At 41.5% G+C, this 20,305-nt stretch overlaps 1 protein-coding gene and 1 long non-coding RNA gene across 2 annotated transcripts in view; one reads left to right on the forward strand and one right to left on the reverse strand.

The window, feature by feature from the left end:
• Positions 1–19,428, forward strand: part of luzp1 (leucine zipper protein 1) — a 41,767-nt gene extending 22,339 nt beyond the window's left edge. The window contains exons 3-8 of the mRNA XM_008401887.3: positions 4,681–5,018; positions 6,420–8,571; positions 9,130–9,641; positions 9,712–9,888; positions 15,195–15,433; positions 16,390–19,428. Of these exons, the coding sequence (XP_008400109.2) occupies positions 4,887–5,018; positions 6,420–8,571; positions 9,130–9,641; positions 9,712–9,888; positions 15,195–15,422 (3,201 nt within the window). The 5' untranslated portion in view covers positions 4,681–4,886 and the 3' untranslated portion in view covers positions 15,423–15,433; positions 16,390–19,428. The remainder of the gene's footprint in view (positions 1–4,680; positions 5,019–6,419; positions 8,572–9,129; positions 9,642–9,711; positions 9,889–15,194; positions 15,434–16,389) is intronic.
• On the reverse strand, positions 598–14,273 carry LOC145549982 (uncharacterized). The gene is made up of 3 exons (XR_014085786.1): positions 14,081–14,273; positions 874–1,100; positions 598–791 (listed from the first exon to the last, which is right to left on the reverse strand). It is a non-coding gene; the product is annotated as an uncharacterized LOC145549982 (long non-coding RNA).
• Positions 19,429–20,305: the final 877 nt, after the last annotated feature.

Raw genomic sequence — 20,305 nt, forward strand, 5'->3', positions numbered from 1 at the left:
CACTGATGATTCGATTATTGATCTGGTTGTCAGACAAAATTCTGTTTCATCATTTAGCAACCAAACTATCAAAAATTATCTGAAAAGCATCAGACTGTATATTGTTTACTCCTTTCTTTTTTCTCTCCCCTTTTCCAATTCTCTCTCCAGTTTTTTCTCATTTGTTTATTTTTTTATATTTTCATTTTCCCCTTTTACCATTTTGTCATTTTTTCCCCATTTCAGTTTTTTTCAGTTTTTTTATTTATTCCATTTTTAATTTTTTCCAAATAAATATCTTTTTTCTTCCAATTTTTTACTTCCTTTCCTTTCTTGCTTTTGTTTTATCCTTTTTTCTTATCTTCCCATTTTTATTCCTTTTTTCTTTTACTGCATTTTTCTTTTTGTTTTTCCTTTCTTTATTTAGCTTTTTTCTCTTTTTTTTGCGGTTTTCTGGCCGATCACACATCCTTAAAAAGCCTGACCTACGGATTTTGATTACAAGCTAAATAATTTAGCTTCAAACTAAATATTACTTTGTAAACTAAATATTGAGCTTACTATTCAGATATTTAGTTTGAAACTGTGACGTGATGAAAATCTGACTGAATAATGAGACATGCTTAAATATTTTATTTTCTGACTTCTCCTAACGTTCCACCGTCGGTGAACATCGGCCGCCCAGCTTCTGTTCAGTCGTTCGGTGCGGTTCACTTCCACGTTTTCTCCCGTAAAAACAAAACTCTTCCTCTCCTGCAGACGACGTTCATCTCAACCGTTTCCCGTCATGTCGGCACCTTTTCAGTCAGAATCTGTGAGGAAAAAATGCAGCTCTGTTCTCTATTGATCCTTTTTTGTACATTCAGTCGTATTTTTGCAGAAATGAAATCGTACCTTCCATGTTGACATTTTTCTAGAGTGCTAGAAACGGGAAAAGGCAACATGACAGCACAGGAAACGGCAAACCGACCATTATAGGACGCCGGCTTTCTTTATCTTGGAAAACGGGACAGTGCGGGCCAAGCTTCAGGTCTCCGCCATCTTGTGGTTCCAGTGCTGCGCCAGCATCCATCCACACACATCAGTACGTTTGCATAAAGACCGTTCCTGTGGCCCGTTCCCTGTAAGGAGAAGTGCTTTCTGATTGGACCGTTGATCGTGTTTTTGAAGCAGAAGAGCCTCGAAACCAAGTTAACGTCAAGTGCAAGAAGAGAGAGCGGGTCTTCTCCCCCCGCTGTTCCTCAGAACAGAACAAAATGTACTAAAGGGGAACGGTCAGGCCTGAAGCCTTAATTATATGCTTTCTGCTGTAACCTTGGTGTGTGTGTGTGTGTGTGTGTGTGTGTGTGTTTGGGTTTGGGTTTGTAAGAAACTCTGGAGTGGTTGACAGAACCGTTCTGCTAAACTTCAACCACGTCTTGTAGATGTTTGACTTTTATTCTCAGATTAAAGGAAAACAGCAGAGACGCATCAACAGCATTAGATTAATCGACTGTTTCATTCCCAGTGGAGGAACGCGCTGCGGTCAGACGGGATGAAAATTTAAATTTACGGCCTACAAATAAAAAAAGCAGAAGTTTTCATCAAGCTCACAGTGAAACATGGCGGTGGTAGCATTATGCTGTGGAGAGGCTGTAAGTGATTTGAGACTGCAGAGGAGGTTCATCTTCCATCACAGTGACAATAAACGTATAGTCAGAGATGACAGAATGGCCTAGTTAAAGCCTTTTGACAATATGTGGAAAGACTTGAAATTTGGTGCTCAAGCAAGCAGAAGTTTAGCTCCATTAACGATTTAACTCAACTAAATATTTAGTTTTAAACTAAATATTTAGCTTGCAAGCTAAGTATTTAGCATGAGGCTAAATGTTTATCCTCGTACTAAATTAAAGCAAAGTTAAATCTTTAGCTTGTTAGCTAAATCGTAAGTTTGAAGTTGAATCTTTAGCTAGCAAGCTATATATTTAGCTCTAAGCTAAATATTTACTAAATATTTACCTAGCATTGAATTGCGCTGAATTTTATTTAGGTGTGTCAGAGTAGAAGGGCCTCTGGGAAAAACGACATTCAACAGATTTTTGTACAAATATAAATTCTTGGGATGATTTATGACTTGCTTCCCAATAAAACCTCCATCTCTGCTGGTCATGCTGTTATTTTTACTTTGCACTAACTCAGGTAAACCGTTTCCCTCCTTCTAGTTTTCAGTGGCAGCGTTTTCCCCCGAGCCTCATTCTGATCCGCCACAAAGAGCTGAAATATTTTCCACCACTGACTAAATCTCTCTGACGGATTTATGAGAATCTCATGCTGTATTTTTAGTCTGCTGGACTGGGATCAGTCGCCGGGACGGTCGTGGATCCCAGCAACCGGCTGAGGAAAACACGGAGCGAAGGTGTTTCTGCCGCTTCCCTCCGTTCCTCCACGACTTTATCTGCTGCATGTCAGCGTTCCTGAACCAGAACAACCCGGTGACATGTGTACGTTCAAAGCATATTTACTTCTAATAAGACCTTTAATGAGCTGCGGGGAGACAGCTTTGGGTTTCATCGCACCAAATAAAAGTATAGAAAGTGTATTATTCCATCTTAAAGGAGCCGTAATGACATGTCAAAGAGTTCTGCACACATGGTTCATATAGACGCAGATTTACGGCGAGACGTCAAAGGAAGCTGCGCAGATCCTCCTGTGTTGTGGTTTCAGGCTTCAGGATGGTGAGGCTGTAAAGCGGGAGGAAGAGGAGCCGTGGAGCCGGCCGTCGGGTTGGGGGTGGGAGGGTAACATAAGTGATGATGAGCCCAGATGTGGCGTCCTCCAATCGGGTCGATACGGACCTTCTTTCTTCCTCTGTGGTGTCAATGTGAGAAGCTGATGGGGGGGGGAAGGGATGATGCTGCTACCTGAATCATTCATGGGATCTGTGGTGACCCGTAGCAACCAGTAGCCCCGCCCCCTGACCGACAGGGCGGCCATGTTGGTGGCAGCCATGACTTTCCTGGTGATCTGCTGGTTCTTAGTGACGGTCCAGAGGGAGCAGCAGCCGGGCGGTGGGTCGAGATGTGCTGCTGTCAGCAGGAAGAAGGGATCGATGTGGGACGACAGAGCAGCGCACACACACACACACACACACACACACACACACACACACACACACACACACACACACTACCTACTACAAAGGACAGGCAAGGTGAAAGTCAGGCTGGAGAAATTTCCTTGGTGTGTTTGGATGATTCCAACACAAATTATTAGCGTTTGAACATTTCAAATCACTTCAATGTGTTTCTAAAGCACCTTAAAAAAGTGCCATTATTTATAAAAGCATTCGTGGTCTGAGATCTGTAATATGTCAAATTTACTCCTCCGACTTGTTTTGTCCTCTATACATGGTTTTCCTAATAATAAGTAAAAAACAAACAAAAAACTGATGATTAGTGTTTTAGTTTTCCATTTATTATGGTCGGGACTTTAGCATGTAAATTTTCATTATTTTAAAAATTTTAACACAATTAATTTCTTTTTCTTTTTTACTTTTACATACTAAAGTTCCAAGCTGGAACAGTTTTATTTTCACGTTTCTGGTACACCCGTAAGTCTGACGCACAAGCGACATCTGCCAACAGCAGCAAACCCCCAGGAGGTTAATTTCTGCTTCTGCACGGATCTGATTGGATCTGAAAATACTTCTGTTGTGTTCAAGTTGTGCTAAAAGGAGTTAGCCAATCAGAGAAGCTTTTCAAGCCTAAATTAGCATCTTAGTGCTAAGCAGGTAGCCGCTAACGCTAATGTCAGCGTTCACAGTCCATATTTCTAAAACAAATCTCCATGAATGATCAGGAGTTCCTGAGATTTTGGAAAGACGAACTAAATAAGAACCTAAATAAAATTAAAAACTTTAAAAATATTTTTGCAGAGCTCATGTCTATTAATTCAATAATTTCGTAGCAAAAAGAGTTTCTGATTTGAAAATTGTGCTAATGTTCAGTGTAAAAAGTAACTCTCGATATGAATATAAGTAACTGACACATTTTCAAAATGTGTAACGAAGCATTAAATTAACCCTGAATCATTTGATTCTGATGGTTAAAATGTTTGAAGCTGCTGCATATTTTCCTACATGTTTTGCATTTCAAGGTGAAAACAGCTGATTGTTTTCTAGTTTTTATAACAGATTCATAATAAGAACATTAAATTATCAGACCGACTGTTCTATCAGCACATCATGGGAAAATGGGACATTTTACAACATTTTTAGGCTTTTTTTTATGTAACTTATTGGGAAGAAATTGAAGGGAAAATGCCCATAAAAGGACCATCTGTGATTAACTGGCTCAGTGTAATGAGATTTGAAGTCCTGAACCACTGATGGCTCCAACTGCCTCGTTCTCTAAGGCAGCATTAATAATTCACACTGAAATGAATAATAATAATAACACTTCAATTGTTTATCCTCAGCTGTTTTATCTCTGCTCAGATGAAACATTTGCTGCTTGGATAACTTGGAGGATGAAACAAACTTTTCCAGTTGAACAGTACATTTATTTTAGTGTTTTTAATATTTTTTAATTTTGTGTAAAATGGGTGTAATCAACCACTCTTGACTCATTTTTCTGTCTTTCTTGCTACTTTTGGGAACAGCAACTGACATTGACAAATCATGGATGACTAATTAGTGTCATTTCCTGTCTTTCTCTCCTACAGATGACAGATTTGTCTGCTAAACACCATTTAGAGGCACTTTTGGAGACCTAAACAACCGCAACCAGCCAGGCTGACAAGAGGACCAGGAGAGCGCTTTGAGGTCCTGCTATCACCGCCACACAGATGTGGAAGTCCCAAAACGCTGCTTTCCAATAACCTGGACGTCGAAAACAGAGAGAAAAGAATCGGATCTGAAGACGGCAGCCATGTCGGATCATAAAGACATGACGCACCGCCACTTACGGCACAAGCTGCAGAGTCTTGGCAGGAGGCTGGACGAACTGGAAGAAGCGACCAACAAGCTGCAGAAGTCTGAGGACGAGCTGCTCGACCTGCAGGTTGGTGGCGCTGCGCACCACGACTTTAACGGTTTGGGTCGAGCTTACAGGGATCAGAACCACATTATTACAATAATTTACTTTAAATTAATGTCAGGGTGAATTTGCTTATGATAATTATTAGACCCAGAAACGGATCAGTTGAGTTCAGGGTTCATTTTGGTGGATTATTAGTTTTTCTGCCGTGTCGGATTAAAAACGTTTTTAAAGAAAACTCGCAATCGAGACCCGAAGGAAGAAAATAGTCTGTTTCCACAAAACTGCTGTAAAAATTTTATTCAAATATTGTTTTGCATTTTCATCAAGACAGTTTGTTAAAACTACTTTACCCTGAAATATCCATACTACTACTAATAATAATAACATTTGGGAATTTTATCCCTTCAAAAGTGAATTTTTTAAATTCGTCCACAGTTTTATTTTTTACACGAGAATAAGTACTATTACTATTGATAATATTAATAATTCCATATTAAAATATTAATATAATTATTCATATCATTAATATAGCTGATATAAATGATAGAATTATTACATAATATTGCTGATGACAAAATATTGTAGAATATATCAGAATTTTTGCAATAATTTAAATATTGCTGAAATTATTAATATGTAAATTATAATTTTATTAAAATGCTAGTAATAAAATTATTAAAATATTTCTACACGTATTCATAATTTTATTTAAAATATTTCTAATAAAATAATGCATATTATAAATAGTAATAATGCGTATTTAAATATTGCTGAAAATTTAAAATGTTAAAATATTGATGTAAATATCATTAGTAAAAATATTACTGATGCAGATTATCAACAGTAGTAGCTTATCCAATAATAAATTATTCATTGATTAAAATGATTATCATTATGTTTGCATTCACATTTTGTTTTTATATCTCCTAAAGTCACTTAAGAAAATATTTAATTTCCTTACAATTGTGTAGACGTGTGACGCACATCTACACAACTTTTATCTCTGCAGCAACTTTGCCTGAAAAATGTTGCATTTTGCTGCCTTGGCGACAGTGGAGCCCTCTAGTGGACAACCAAAAACACGAAAACTGTTGGCTAGTTGCCCAAAATGAAACCTGAGCTTAAAGGAATGCATTAGTTTTCAAGATCAACGTGGGGCCAGAAATATTTTTCAGTGAAACCTTTTGTCATTTAAATTAATAAATGTGGATTTTTTTTAATGTAGCTTAGCTGTTTCAAGCTAACTTAAAAACAGAATGAATATCCACTGACAAATTTGAACTCTAGTCTTCAAACCCAACCTGAAAATAACTCTGTTGCTCGTTCAATGTGTCTGAATGGTTGATAAATGGGAGATGAAGGCAGGAACAAATTGGAGACTTTGTTTAGGACAGAAATGATTAATGATTCCGTCCTCTGCAGGACAAGATCATCCAAGCAGAAGGCAGCAACTCGTCCCTGTTGGGTGATGTGGAGGCGCTACGGAAACGTCTGCTGAAGATCCAGGGCAAGGATGAGGAGGTACGCAAAGCCGAGGACCTCTGCCGCACAGTCCGCGAGAAACTGGAAGAGGAGGAAAACCTCACCAAGGAGCTGAAGGGCGAGATCGAGCGTCTTCAGCGAAGGATGGCTGAACTGGAGAAACTGGAGGAAGCTTTTGCTAAAAGCAAGTCTGACTGCAGCCAACTGTGCCTGAGTCTCAACGAGGAGAAGAACCTGACCAAGAAGCTCTCCTCGGAGTTGGAGACGCTCAGAGCGCGCTTGAAAGAAGTCGAAGGCTCCGAGACGAAGCTGGACAAGGCGGAGCAGGCGCTGGCGAAAGAGCTGGAGAAGCTCAAGGCCTTCACTCAGGCGTTTGTCAGCGAGCGGAAGAAGCTGCTTGAGAAGCAAAGAGAGGATGAGAAGATCATTCAGAAGCTTTCAGAGGAAAGAAAAAGTCCAGATCGTTCAGACTTCATGACCTCAAGAATTGAGGACGAACTTTCTTCTACCACGCTCTTCACAAGTAAACTGGCAGGGAAGAAGAACCTTGACTACCTGAAGCTAGCAGATGAGAAGCTAAGCATCATCAACAAGTCTGAGATCAAGAAGGGCTCGCAGGAGGAAGACAACAAAGTAAAGGAGCTGACTCAGGAAGTGGAGAAGCTGAAGAACCGCCTCAAGCAGATGGAGGCAGTGGAGGAGGATCTGAAGAACTCCCAGTTCAAGAACGGAGAGCTTCACGAGAAGTTTCAGGTGGAGCAAAGGCGATCTCGCCAACTGAGCGAACAGGTGGAGCAGCTCCGGATGCAGCTGTGTGGAAAAGCTGGGATTGGGGGTAAAGGAATCGGGAATGTCGAAAAACACGGCAATGGAAGCCCTGCAAAGGTCCTGGAGAATGGCAAAGCTGAGAACGAGGAGGCGGTATCGACGGGCTTCAGGCAAGAGAAGCCCAAATTTAAAAGTTCTGCAGCGTTTACAGAGCCGGGCTCTCCAAAGCACCGGGTCCGGGAGCTTTCCCCTCAGCACAGGAGAGAAACCATGCTGAGGGGCAAAGGCGAGAGTTCCCCAAAGATGACGAGGCGGCCTCTGAGTCCTGCTCTGAGGAACAGACGGACTCCCAAAACCACGTCTGCTACCGTTTCTTCAGACAACGGAGTAACGTCTCGATTCCCTGAGGAACGCCCTAAAGGAGCCTCGCAAACCTCCGAAGTTAAGAAGGCCTCCGTCCTGAGCCGCTACCCTCCAGCTGCTAATGAACCGAAGCCTCAGAGGTCGCCGTTCAAGCAGACGGACGCCGAGGCGAAGAACAGAGAGAGGTTCTCTAAAGCGTACGGAGGCAGTGACACCGAGTCGAACAACTCTGACGCTGTGCCAGAGAGTGTTGGCGTGAACAACGTGTCTGCAGCGGAGAAGGAGGCGGTGTCCGCCTCTGATCCGGAACCAACAGACACCGTTCAGGAGTCTTTGGTGTCCAAAGCCAACGGGTCGTACACGGCCTACAGATCTCACGTCACTCCGCTGCTGCCCAACGACGTCGGCTCAGACAGCCATTCATCTGCATCTGAGACCGAATCCACCGGCTCAAGACCCTCGGAAGTGGAACCTGTAGCTGAGACGATTAGCGCGTCGGTGAGCAGCAGGACGACCAGCTCCAGGTACACCAGATACCCTCACGTCCACGACTCGCAGTCGGAGGGGTCTTCCTCCAGGAGCTCCTTCGACGAGGAGTTGTTCAGCAGGGCGCAGCCGGCCGACGGAGGAGGCCGCCACACTCCCGTCCAGACGCCGTCGTCCATCGAGATCCAGAGAGTCTGCAGCCCCCGGGAGGCGCTGAGGTCAAAGGCCGTCATCAAGCCCGCGATTGTTGAGATCGACAGGAAGGAAGTCATGATTTCAGAGTCCTTGTCAACAAACGGCAAACCCAAGATCTCCACCAAGCCGATTGTGAGCAGCAGCAGCAAAATGACCAGCAGCATCACCATCTACCCCAGTGACCCCAGTTCCTCCAGAACCAGCAGCCGCAGCAGCAGCTTATCCAGCGAGCCGATGCCGGTGAAGGAGCGCCACACGTCGACCAGCAACTTCGTCATAGGTAGGTGCAGCTATCATTTTAATAACTGATGATAATAATAATAATAATGGTGATGTAATTCTTATTACAAAGTATTTTTGTTTTATTAGCATTATTATTCCAAGAATGTAAAGTGTTATAATAATGTTATACATGATTATTCATAGGATTATTTGTTTTCATTAAATGATATCAATAAAAGTATTGCATTTTATTCTTGTAATACAAGTTGTTTATCAATATAATGATCCTTATTGTTACTACTTCTGCTAATAATAATAGCAATAATAATATTAATGTATTGCAAATTTTTTAATCTTATACTAATTAACATTAAATGATATGTTAATAATGAGATCATTATTATTACTACTACTTATTGTTTTGTTCTATATTAAATAGTATGAAAAATAATATTTATATATTTTATGTATTATCAAAATATTATTAAAAATACACAAATACACATTAATTTAAATATATAAAGTGTGTTGGTGTTAATTAGTTGAATCTGTTTGAGTTCACAGATAATTTATCATTATTTACGTTTTTTTGCGTTGTGTGTCTGCTGCCTTCCAGGACCCAGCAGTGACCACCGCGGCAGCATTTCCATCCCGTATGAGATTTCCATCCCTAAGAGTGAAATCGCTTTGCGGCCGTGCCAAGACCAGGACTGTGGCGACGGCGAACGCAGCGACGGGCCGACGAGGTCCAAACTCCACAGCGCCTCCAGGCTGGAGGCCTCCAGCAGCCATGTGAGCCACCAGCGCAGCGGCGGCGGCGGCCGGCGCCGGTCCTCGGACTTCAACGACACTGAGTCGGGCTTCGAGAGCGGCAGCAGCACGGCGACGGTGACCAGCTGGAGGAGCCAGAGGCAAACCGAGCTCTCCGCGGACGACGCATCATCAGACACGAAGAACGTGACCGTGAGGAGCACCTGGAGGAACAAGGCGAGCAAGGCGCTGATGGACGTCGGGTCCGAAGACGAAGCAGAGACGGCGACAACATGGAGGGCGTACCGGGCGACCACCTTTGACTCGGAGGAAGCTGTGAACAACGCAGCGCCGCAGAAAGGAACTAAACCAGCAGAGGTGAGAACGAGCCAGTCTGTCTTTACCCAGAACGCACAGCAACCGAGTAACCTCCTGCTGTCCGTCCCAGGCGTACATGCGGCGGTACAACAGCGCGACAAGCGCTAAGGAAGCAGAAGAACTGATGCTGCGCCGAGACCGGAGGTCCGAGTCTCCGGTTACGGATGCAGGAATTCTGGGAAGGACCATTCCCCATGCACCAGTTACCTCCCAGTCCTGGAGCCGGTCGTACTCCCAGGCACCACTGGTAGGACGACAAACATTCATATTAATTTGAAAATTAATGTTTAATTGTTTCAGATCTGAACTAATGAAGCGAATACCATTACCAGTCTGATCCCATCATCTTAGCTTTAGCCGATTTGAACTTGCATTCTCACCAACTTTGTTACATTAAAGCGGATTAGTTTGTCTAGAGTCCGGTTCGTTTGCGCAGGTATGTAATCGAGCTCTGACCAAAACAACAAACTGTGGTCTGCCTATAAACCTTGGTCTGGGTTCTGTTGAAGTGAACTCTGGTTCGGTTTGAATGCTATGTGAACACCAAGCGGACCGGAGACCCCTCCAAAAGCAGGAAATGGACTACAGCACAGGGCATTCTGGGTAAATGCAACCAAAAAAAACACTAGGTAGGCTAGCGCTAGCAGGAAAAATGGCTCGTAGTCATTAGCCAAACACAAAAGAAAAATATTCCAACCACTAAATTCTGACTCCACTTTATTTCTTTCCCATTTAGTGAAGCCTATCATATAGATCAGCATTAATTTGCTTATGTACAATGTGATGCTAACAGCAGTATATAAACCAAAATTAGCTGAAGAGCTAATGATAGCTTTTTAGTAGCTTAATAGTAACATATGGGCTAACATTAGCATACTCCATCAGATATTGAAGCCACAGCCTATAGGCTAAAATTCACTAACATGCTAGTTAGCATGTTGGCTAACATTAAACACAGAGCATTACATTCACTACATGTAGAACACCAGCAGCAGTGCATTAACTAAAATTAGCTTAAAAACTAGCGCTAGCTAAAATAGATTGTTACATTTTCAGCTGCTGCGGTTCTTTAGTCAAATGTCAGCCAAAGGACTCAATTAAATTAAAAAATACTTTATTAATCCAGAAGGGAAGGTGAATACTGTAAACCATATTATCCAAGTAGTTTTAGATTTTTTGTAAAGATCTTTTCCAAGCACCTTAAGATGATTTCTAAATCGGCAATTATCTCCAAGAGCTGTTTCTCTCTAACATGTGATTAAAGTTCATCTCCAATCAGATGTGAATTTTTTTCTGGATCCGTCCAGAAGAAACGGTTTGTGTTTTTCCTCCTCCATGCCAGAGCTCTGCGACTTCAGAAACAATTTCTGCAGGCTTCCCTCCTGCTGCCTCGGTGCACAAAGAGAGAAGGGTGGGGCACAGCAGAAAGGAAGGAAGTAAAAAAAAAACAGACACCAACTGTGGGAAAAGAAGGTTCAAACCCTCAAGGAGAAGAAAAAATGGACCTTTGCAGTTTAAAAGTGCTATAAATTGACGGTGCCGTGCTGTTTTACACAAACATACCTCTGGATGTTCACAGAACTGCTGCTAAGGTTTGAGTTTGTGTTAAAACCCGCTGGTCATAGGTCAACAAGGTTAATTTGTCTTGATTCTTAAGGTTCTGCTTTGTTTTGCTGTTTTTTGGCATCTAAAAAGAAGCAAAAACCAAGCAGAAGTGTCCAAAAACTCAGAGTTACGACACACATGCTATCAGGCTAAAGTCATTATTCAAGCAGCATCACAAAGCGACTCGCTGTCTCCACTTCCTGGATCAGAACCAGACCTGGAACATTGGTGTGTTCCTGCATCGTCCTGCAGAACCTGCTAAAGAAAGTACAAATTATTTAACTTTAAATTACTTTAAGATAAATGTAAATCTGGAAAGTGTGGTGTGCATTTGTTTTGTTGAGAGATGCTCAATTTGTGAATTTACAAATTGAGATGCATGGCACCAGGTTATAGCAAATACTTCCACCTGAAGTTTCAAACAAGTTGACCAAATGGCAAACCCTGAGTGAACCTAGCCCCGCCTCTGAGACTTAGCTCCTCCCCCTCTCAGCTCCTTCAGACTAGCTAGCAGCAACAAGCAAACACCTGGTGGAACTACTGTTCTTATAGGAGCTACTTTTCAGAAAAACGCAGGTAAAAATCTGGTTAAAGGGTTAATAGAGGAGCCATGTTGGGATGACTTCCTGAAGGCGGAGCTTCAGAAAGAGCAGGAGCTTCTTAAAGAGACGGAGGCCCAATTTCATGGTGTCAAATTACAAAGTAATACAGATTTTGAATTGGTGAGAAGACAATATAATAATTAAATCCATACATATTTGATTATTCAGATCTCACTAAAAATCCCCAAGTGGCAGTTTTAGCTTCACTTGGTTCAAATTCTATAAAATAAGAAGTTTCATTAAACAGTTTTAATATTACATCAAGCAGAAAGAGCTGAGCTTTTCACACTATTTACTCTAAATAATGCTACAAATGACCAAGCGTTCCCTGAAGGAGTGCTGCTATTGCAGGGAATAAAATGTTTATTTTCTTATTTAAAAATTAATTAAATCACATGTATTTACATATTTTTATGTATTTCTAATGAATAAATTGTTTTAAATTGCCAAACAAAAAATGAGCAAACTGTGGCCATTTTTAATTTATCAATTAATCTGATTAATCAATTAATTGTCAGAATAATAGATTATTAAAATAATCATCAGTTGTGGCTTTAACTCATTCTTAGTTGATTTTTAACAGAAAAACATGTTAATCTGCAGAATTGATCCGTCATGTGAGCTGCTGAGCCCCGAACAGATCTGGGATCAGCTGATCGTGGATCAATAATGTGTGATCAGTTAATCAGTCGGTCTGCAGGAGGCAGCGCAGGCGGACTGATCGCAGCTTGCATCTGGATTAATATTGATTCATCTCCATCTTGGCTGGTCGACGAAGAATTTCCCAGATTTTCAAAATGTGTAAATTTAATCTGATTGTAAAAACAGGCAGAAAAAGATTTATTGAGGATTTATTTCCTTTATTTCCCAATTCTTTCTTTTTGGATTATTTTTCTGTTAGCTTTCTGTCCTGAAAGGCAAACCTCATCATCTATGCTGGATATTGGTTTCCATAAATAACTTGAAGTTAATCACGTGATTTTTGTTTTAATGCAGCTTAAAACAACTAAATATTTTCTCCTGATATCAGATATCGATAACCTCAAACTCCTGAATGAGCTTAGCCTCACTGATGCACTTTTTCCTTCCACTCAACCTTCCCCACCTCAGTCAGGACATGAATGTTTGGCCGACCTCAGATCCCAAAAACATCCTGATCCGCTGAACTGAAACGCAGCAAAGCGGCGTGTAAAGTCCTCCCTGCGGGACGCCGGTCAGAGCCGCCATGTTGGATGATCGGGGCAGGAAGTCGCCATGGCGTGACGTTTCACGCGCAGCGCGCTCAGGCTGATTTAAGAGTTTGTGTTGGCAGCGCTGCACCATTCCTCAACACCGGTGCAGAGGAGGAGAACCAGTTGGAGCAGGGATGTGATTTAACAGGAGCTCGTCTCCATTCAGGCTGCAGGAAACTAATTCAGCTGATAAAGACCAGAGTTTGAGTCGGATTTGGTCAGAAAGTCAGTGATTCTGCCAACAGCCTCAGGTTTAACTGTGTTGCTGCTTTATTCACTTCTTTAATTTAATGTTTTTCTCCTTTACCTGCATCTGGTTTCATTTTCACCAAGCAGACAGAAGAGCCGATTCCCTAAAACATCAGTGAAGGTGAATCTCTTAATATTGACCTTTCCAGACTTTTGGATTCGCCCGAACCTTTATCTCTTTGTTTCACTGTTATACAGTAACATTTAATTACAGTGATATTTTTACACTTCCTGTCAACTTAACATCTTCTAAAACCAAAGTAGGGCGGGCCGCTGCTGGACCGCCTCGGTTCCCCGACCGCCGGCAGAAACCCTGATGGTAGCATGTTGGCTAACAGAGTTTAGGCTAAAATTAATTCAATTAGAAAATATTCAAGTCTTCTTGAGGTTCTACCAAGTTTTTATTTCATGACTGTCTTGGATTCCTGCCCCTGCTGAAGAAAAGCATCCCCACAGCATTATGCTGCCATCACCATGTTAAACTGTAGGATGTTGTGTGCAGGATGTTGAAAAATGCTAGTTTTCCGACACATAGGAGCTGATTTCTGACAGCAACTGGATTTTATTTATCGGATTAAGAGAGGCTGAGTACATGTGCCTGCCACACTTATAAGATTTTTATTTGTAAAAAAAAAGTTTTTTGACTTTTCTTCTCAGAAAGTCAAAAAACTGCTTGAAAACAACTTGTACATTTCTGAGTCTGACATAAACGTGATGAAAGGTGTAGAAACTTTTCCGGAGCGCAGCTCACCTTCAGGTTGTCCCATCAGCGAACTTTTGGTGACCAAAGAAGGAGAAAATGCCCGTTTCCTCCCTCGGCGTCTGCAGCAGGAAGTGACCACGCTGAGCACGCCGCTCGGCGGTGCTGGCCGGTGACTCGCTTCCTGTCTGTTGCCATGGAGACCGGGAACGGCCCGGCCAGCGGGGCTCCATTAGAGCCAATTAGTCAGAACTCGCTCCAAGCCCAACAACTTTCACTAATTATGGTGCTTTTTTTTTTTTTTCTTTTTTTTTTTTAAAAAGCTGAAATTACAGGAGCAGGCTGCTGGAACTGCACCGTCATCTTCCTGCAGCGGGGTTACCGGGGTTACCGGGGTTACCGGGGCGACGAGCAGCGAACGTGCCGAGGCTGCAGCCGCAAGCTAGTAACTTGGGCTTTATTTTCTAGTCAGCCCACCAAAATTATAAATCTCTCAGCTTGGGGCATGTTTGGGGTTTTTGGTTGGGAATTTTTCCCCTGGCAGACTTTCTGTGTCGCACACCAAGCAGCTTGTGTTTAATAGCCACATATGAGAAACATCCCGGCTGGAGGAGAAAATACGGATCTGTTTATGTTCCAATCCGCTTAAACAAAACCACACATTAAACACGGATCTCTCCGTGTTCTGCACAGGCCATTTATGTTCCATAAACACGGCGCATCAGGGCCATTCAGAGAACACAGAGGAGGAAACTCACTAAAAAACAGAGACATTTCTGAGCTCTAAAGGTTTTAGAAGAAAAACATTAGTCAAAAAAATGTCTAGAAAAAACAAGATGATTTCTGGATTTGAAGCGGAAATTTTCACAGAAAATCTCAGAAAAAACTAGGAAAGTCTTTTAATTAGTTGCAGAAAAAAAATCTGGAAATTTCTAGAAAGAAAGTTTGAAATTTCTGACTTTAAGTTTAAACTTTTTGACTTTTGACAGAAAATTCAAAATTTTTCTAGACAATTTCTGAGTTTTATCTTGCAGATTTTTTACTTTAAAACTAAATTTCTTAAATTCTTTTAATTCTGTTTCATTGCCAGTAACTCGCCAATTTGCTTCAACGAACCCGGACTTAAGTCCGGCTGTGTTTTGACCTCTGACCTCCTTCCTTCCAGGGTAAAGACGCCCCGGACCCGGCTGTGAACCCGTGCAGCAGCCCGGCCTCTTGGAGGCGCCACCCGCCGCCCGGCGCCTCCTACGACCGGCTGACCAAGGCGGGTGGCGCCGCGACCCGAGGCGGGGAGCCGTGGTCCGGTAGAGGCCCGGCGCCGGCGACCCGGACGGAGGGGAGAACCGGAGCGGGAAGCAGAACCTGGAGCCACTGTCAGTCGGAGCATCGCTAGGCTGGAAGCAGGTCAGAGGAGATTCGTTTCTAGACGGTTCAGAAATGTTGAACTTTTAAAAACTTTGGAAAACTTTTTCACATTTCGTCACTTTAAAGCTACAAACTGGATGAATGTTGTTTTATTGGTCAGATGGAGAAAATATATATTCATAAGTCTTGAACCAATCTGAACTTTGACTAGGCCATTCTAACGTCTTCAATGTTTTTGCACTTTTAACGAACTGAACAGACAAACTGACATATTTCTGACTGAAATGCACAATTTTATGCCTATTATTTTGTTATATGTTGAATTAATGTTGATATGTATTTAAAGTCATAACTTGGAAGTTTGAAAAAATAAAAATAAAAAATCCAATCAGAAATTTCATGACCCTACTGCAGCTCCTCTGCGTCCCCCCTGTGGGCCACAGCCCCCATGTTGACGACCTCTGGTGTAAATCATGATTGTTAGTCGTTTTTCTTCCTGGATTTAACTCCATCCATCTTCCCATCAGCTCTGACCAATCGGGTTGCTGAAGAAAAGTTTTTTCCCCCACAGCATCAGTAGAGGATCTGGATATAAATGCATGCCACACTTTTCAGATTTTATTCATGAAAACTTTAAAAACCATACATTATTTTTATCTCCTCCTCTTTTAATTGTGCACTACGTGATGTTTGTGGTTTTAAGGTGAATAAAAAGTAAAACATCTCGATGGTGAGGCAGCTTCAGGTGGAAAAACTCAGAAAATTTAATTTCTGCATCATTAAATTCACATTTTTCTGTTATAATTTCCTCCAAACTACCGTTTAATATCATGATCTTTATTTCAGGAGATTATTTTCTGGAAGTTTACTGGAAATAAAACATATTTTCCCATAATTGTCACCAAATGATCTGAATTATTTGTCTGTGAATTCTTTCAGATGATTTTTAATCTGAAGCATTTTAATCTAACGTTGCTGTATTTATTCCTCGGCAGCTCTCCGTTCAGCTCTGAGCCAGCTTTCCAGCAGCCATGCGATCCGATCACCTGCGCCAAGTGAACTAAAGAAAACATCTTAGAGCAGCTGAGGCTCCGCCCCCTGCTTCCTCTTCTACTTCCTGTTGGATGTTATGATGTCATAATGTTTCCCCCCCCCCACACTCTGCGCCGGATTGTCCTGCAGAAACAAACCACCTCCCTCCCATGTGACCAAAAGCAGGAAGTGAATTAATCCTGTTACTCCATCAGCCCCAACTCCTCCTCCTCTTCTTCTTCTTCTTCTCCTCATGCATACGAACAACCTGGAGTGCGGCGAAGGCTCCAGCAGCTCCAGCAGCGCCACATAATGGCTGCTGGCTGCATGGCTGTAAGTAGAAAAAGAAAAGCACTTGAAGGCTGCGACTCGGCATGCGACTCGGTATGCACGCTGCTTAAAGGAACAGTCGGCGAAATTGGGATCATTGTATTATTTTTTTGTTTTATTTCTGTGTGATTCGCTTCCTCTTCCTTCTCGGGGTCAGGTGGGGAAAAACTCGCCGAAACGCGATGAACATGGGGAGGGAGTTTCAAACCGAACACCGGTTCTGGATTCGGACGGAAATTATTAGATTTATTAAACGAAGCGACGCGAGTTCTCCATGAAATGAAGCGCTGCAGCCTGATTGGTCCGGTTGGAGCCCAGCCCGTTGCCACGACGACACTTTATGGTTTCTGAACCGATCATCCCGATGCACCCGAGTCAAACGGTTAGGATTCACATTAAAACATCTTAGTACCATTAAAATAAGACAAAATGTAGAAGTAACTTACAAGTAAATATGTTTTTGTTTTAATTAAATAATTCCTTAATATTTATGAAAAGTTCTAGTTCCACTGCCAGATTATTTTATGTACAATAAAACATTTTTCCAGGTCATTAAGTGAAATAATCTGCCTGTGAAACTGGAATAATTTCATGAATATTGAGGAATTATCTAATTAAAATAAAACACATTTATTGCTGAGAAGTTACTTGTAAGTTAATTTCGTCTGATTTCAAGTGCAGCAAAATATTTGCACTAAAAAATACAGTAAAATACTTGGTAAGATTTTGTGTTTTTGCAGTGTAACTCGTGTTGCCATGTTTGGTTTTTTTCCATTTTTGGATTTGTGGCCGTGCTGCTGACTTTACAGTCGAGCCGTTCTAACTTTGTATTTTTTGTTCCTGACATCCAGAGTCTTTTTCTGATCCCTCTGTGTGAAGCAGCTCCTGGCGTGGCTGAAAGGTCAGAGGTCAGCGCCTAATCCTGTCTCTGTCTTGACTCAGGGCTTCTAAAAGCGGGAGGGAGACGTTGATTTAAACACGCGAGCAGATCGAGTGTCTGGCCATCGTGTAAAGTTCCTCATCGTCATCTGAATTTACCGGAAAAGCTCAGATTAGAAAACTTCCACTAATATTTGGATAAACGATCAGAAAGCAGTTTTTTCATTGAGCTTTTTGTTTTTCACTGCAAAAATCTAAAATCAAAAGTATTGTTTGTTTCTAGTGGAAACATTAGTTCAAAACTAAAAAGTAACTTTTCAGCAAGATTTGAGATTTTAAATAAATAATTCCTTAATATTTAAGTTCTTATTTCGCATTTTTCAAGACGTTTTATGTGAAATATTGCCGTTTTAAATCAAGATTAAAGAATTATTTCCTTGCTGAAAAGTTTCTTGTAAGTTAGTTTTCTCCTAATTCAAGTTTACTAAACTATTTGCATCAGAAATTAAAAAAACGTGTTAATATTTGAGTGTTTTTAAGACCCAGTCGGATCATTTCAAACCCAAAGTGAGTCATTGTTTTCCTGCGGATGGATGTGAACGTCTGTTCCTTTGGATCAGAACCCGGTTCCGGTGTCATGGTGACGCGCTGCTGGGATGTTTTGAAGCTCCAGTTTGGGATTAAATCCCCTGAAGATGCTGCTGTTTCGTGCCGGGTGTCAGGAATGTGAGGCGGAGGCTTTTGTGCGCTGACGTCAGGACATTTCGCTCCACTTTTCCTGAAGGAATCCGACAGGAATTCAACGTGACGGTCGGGAAAACGTCCTGCTTTTCCGGACATGCTGTGTTTTTTCACCATTGCTAAAAAAAAAACAACAGGGAAAACTGCTGCAGAACTACAGGAATCATAATCATTTGTGTTTCTTTTTTTTTGTTTTTTAACTTTGTGCCAAAATCATTCCACAGTATTTACGGTTTACATTTACTAACCCTCCATGCTGACGGATAATCTGTCTCCAAGATGCTGGATTAAAGGGGAGATGCTCACTCTGAGGGGTTTTCTGTGTCCGGTTTTGTTTCTTTGTTAAACAAAATGTTATTTTTGAGTCTATATTGGATAGATTTTATTTAAGGAGAAATGTGTAATTTTGTAAAGTGGGCCTTATTGTTGAACTATATTAAGTATTTGTCCATCTTGATTTTTTTTTTATCTTCGTCGTTGCTCTTACACTCCTGGAGAGTCCGTTTTGTGTTCTGGTTGTTAAACATTTTTCTCACAGGTCAGAGAGGAGACGAGCTTTCGCTGTTTGTTTTTTTTATTATTATTAAAAATTAAAGTTGCATTTTTAATCGGAGCAGATTGTTTCTGTTAAAGTCGGACCGTTTGGTTCTCCAGCCTCAGATCTACTCTGCTTTCCCTCAGAAATTCAGGGTTTTTACATCTGACGAAAGCATTCACATCCCTTCTCTCCTCACACATATGTATATAAATGTAAATTGCGAAATAATCTAACAAGAAATGAGAATTAAAGGATGATATTTTTAACTGGACCCCTCCTCTCTTCCTCTCAGTTTTAAACAAGACAAACTCTCTGAGTTATTACTGGATCTGAGTGGAGCCAGGTGGGCTGAATGAGGATGCTTTTTTATTTTTTACCCCTCTCAGCTTTAGATTTAAACGATGTGCATGTTTTAACCGTACCGCACTCTGCATGTAGGCCTCTTTAAAGCTGCCAACTGTACAGCAGACCATATGTATTCCAATAAAAATAAAAAACCGACCTGTTTGCAACACGTCTGTGTTATGTCCACTTCTGTTTTTCTGCTTACTGTCGGAATTGGAGCATTTATGCATGTGTGTGTGTGTGTGAGAGAGAGAGAGAACAACAGCTGACTGCGTGCAGAATAAGCAAGCAGGCAAATTGTTCGGGTTCAAAGAGGGAAAGCCACAAGCTGCTGAGGAATGCCGAGTCAGCACATAACGCCGCTCTTAAAAACAGCTACACCTCAGTCTGCTGATCATCCTCTGCTCCCAGGGAACCCAGCCCAACCTGTTTCTGAACATCATGTTCCCAGTCTGTGCAGAAGTATTCACACCGACCGGAAACCACTCATTTACTGGGATTTTATTCCAAAGCGGAAGGAAAATGATTCTCTGCAGGACCAGAACCAAACATGGAGAAGAAGCTGGATGCTGCTGTGCTCCACTAATCTGGGAAAAAACTCCCAGAAAACTGCGAAACAGCAGAAACAGAGTTCTTGACCTAAATATTTAGTTTGAAGCTAAATATGTAAATCAGAACTATTTAGCTTGTAGATAAAATATTTGGCAAACTCGGAGATAAATAATTAGCCCCATAAAAACGTAACGAGCAAGCTAACTATTTAGCTCCGAGCTAGCTAACATTTAACTAACAGAGCTAAATACTTGCACTTAATATTTAGCTCTATAAATATTTAATAAGCAAGCTAACGACCTATTTAGCTCTGGGCTAGCAAAACATTAACTTGTAAACTTGGCTAGCTCAAAGCTAAACTTAATTTAGCTCTACAAAAGCAAGCTATCTCCAAACTACTAGCTTGTGAACTAAATATTTAGCAAGATATTCAAAACTATTTAGCATCATAAATATTTAAGCTAGCTAAATATTTAGCCCCATTAGCTAGCCCA

Source organism: Poecilia reticulata, chromosome 22, assembly GCF_904066995.2.
Source record: "Poecilia reticulata chromosome 22, P_reticulata-male-v2, whole genome shotgun sequence".
Taxonomy (NCBI): domain Eukaryota; kingdom Metazoa; phylum Chordata; class Actinopteri; order Cyprinodontiformes; family Poeciliidae; genus Poecilia; species Poecilia reticulata.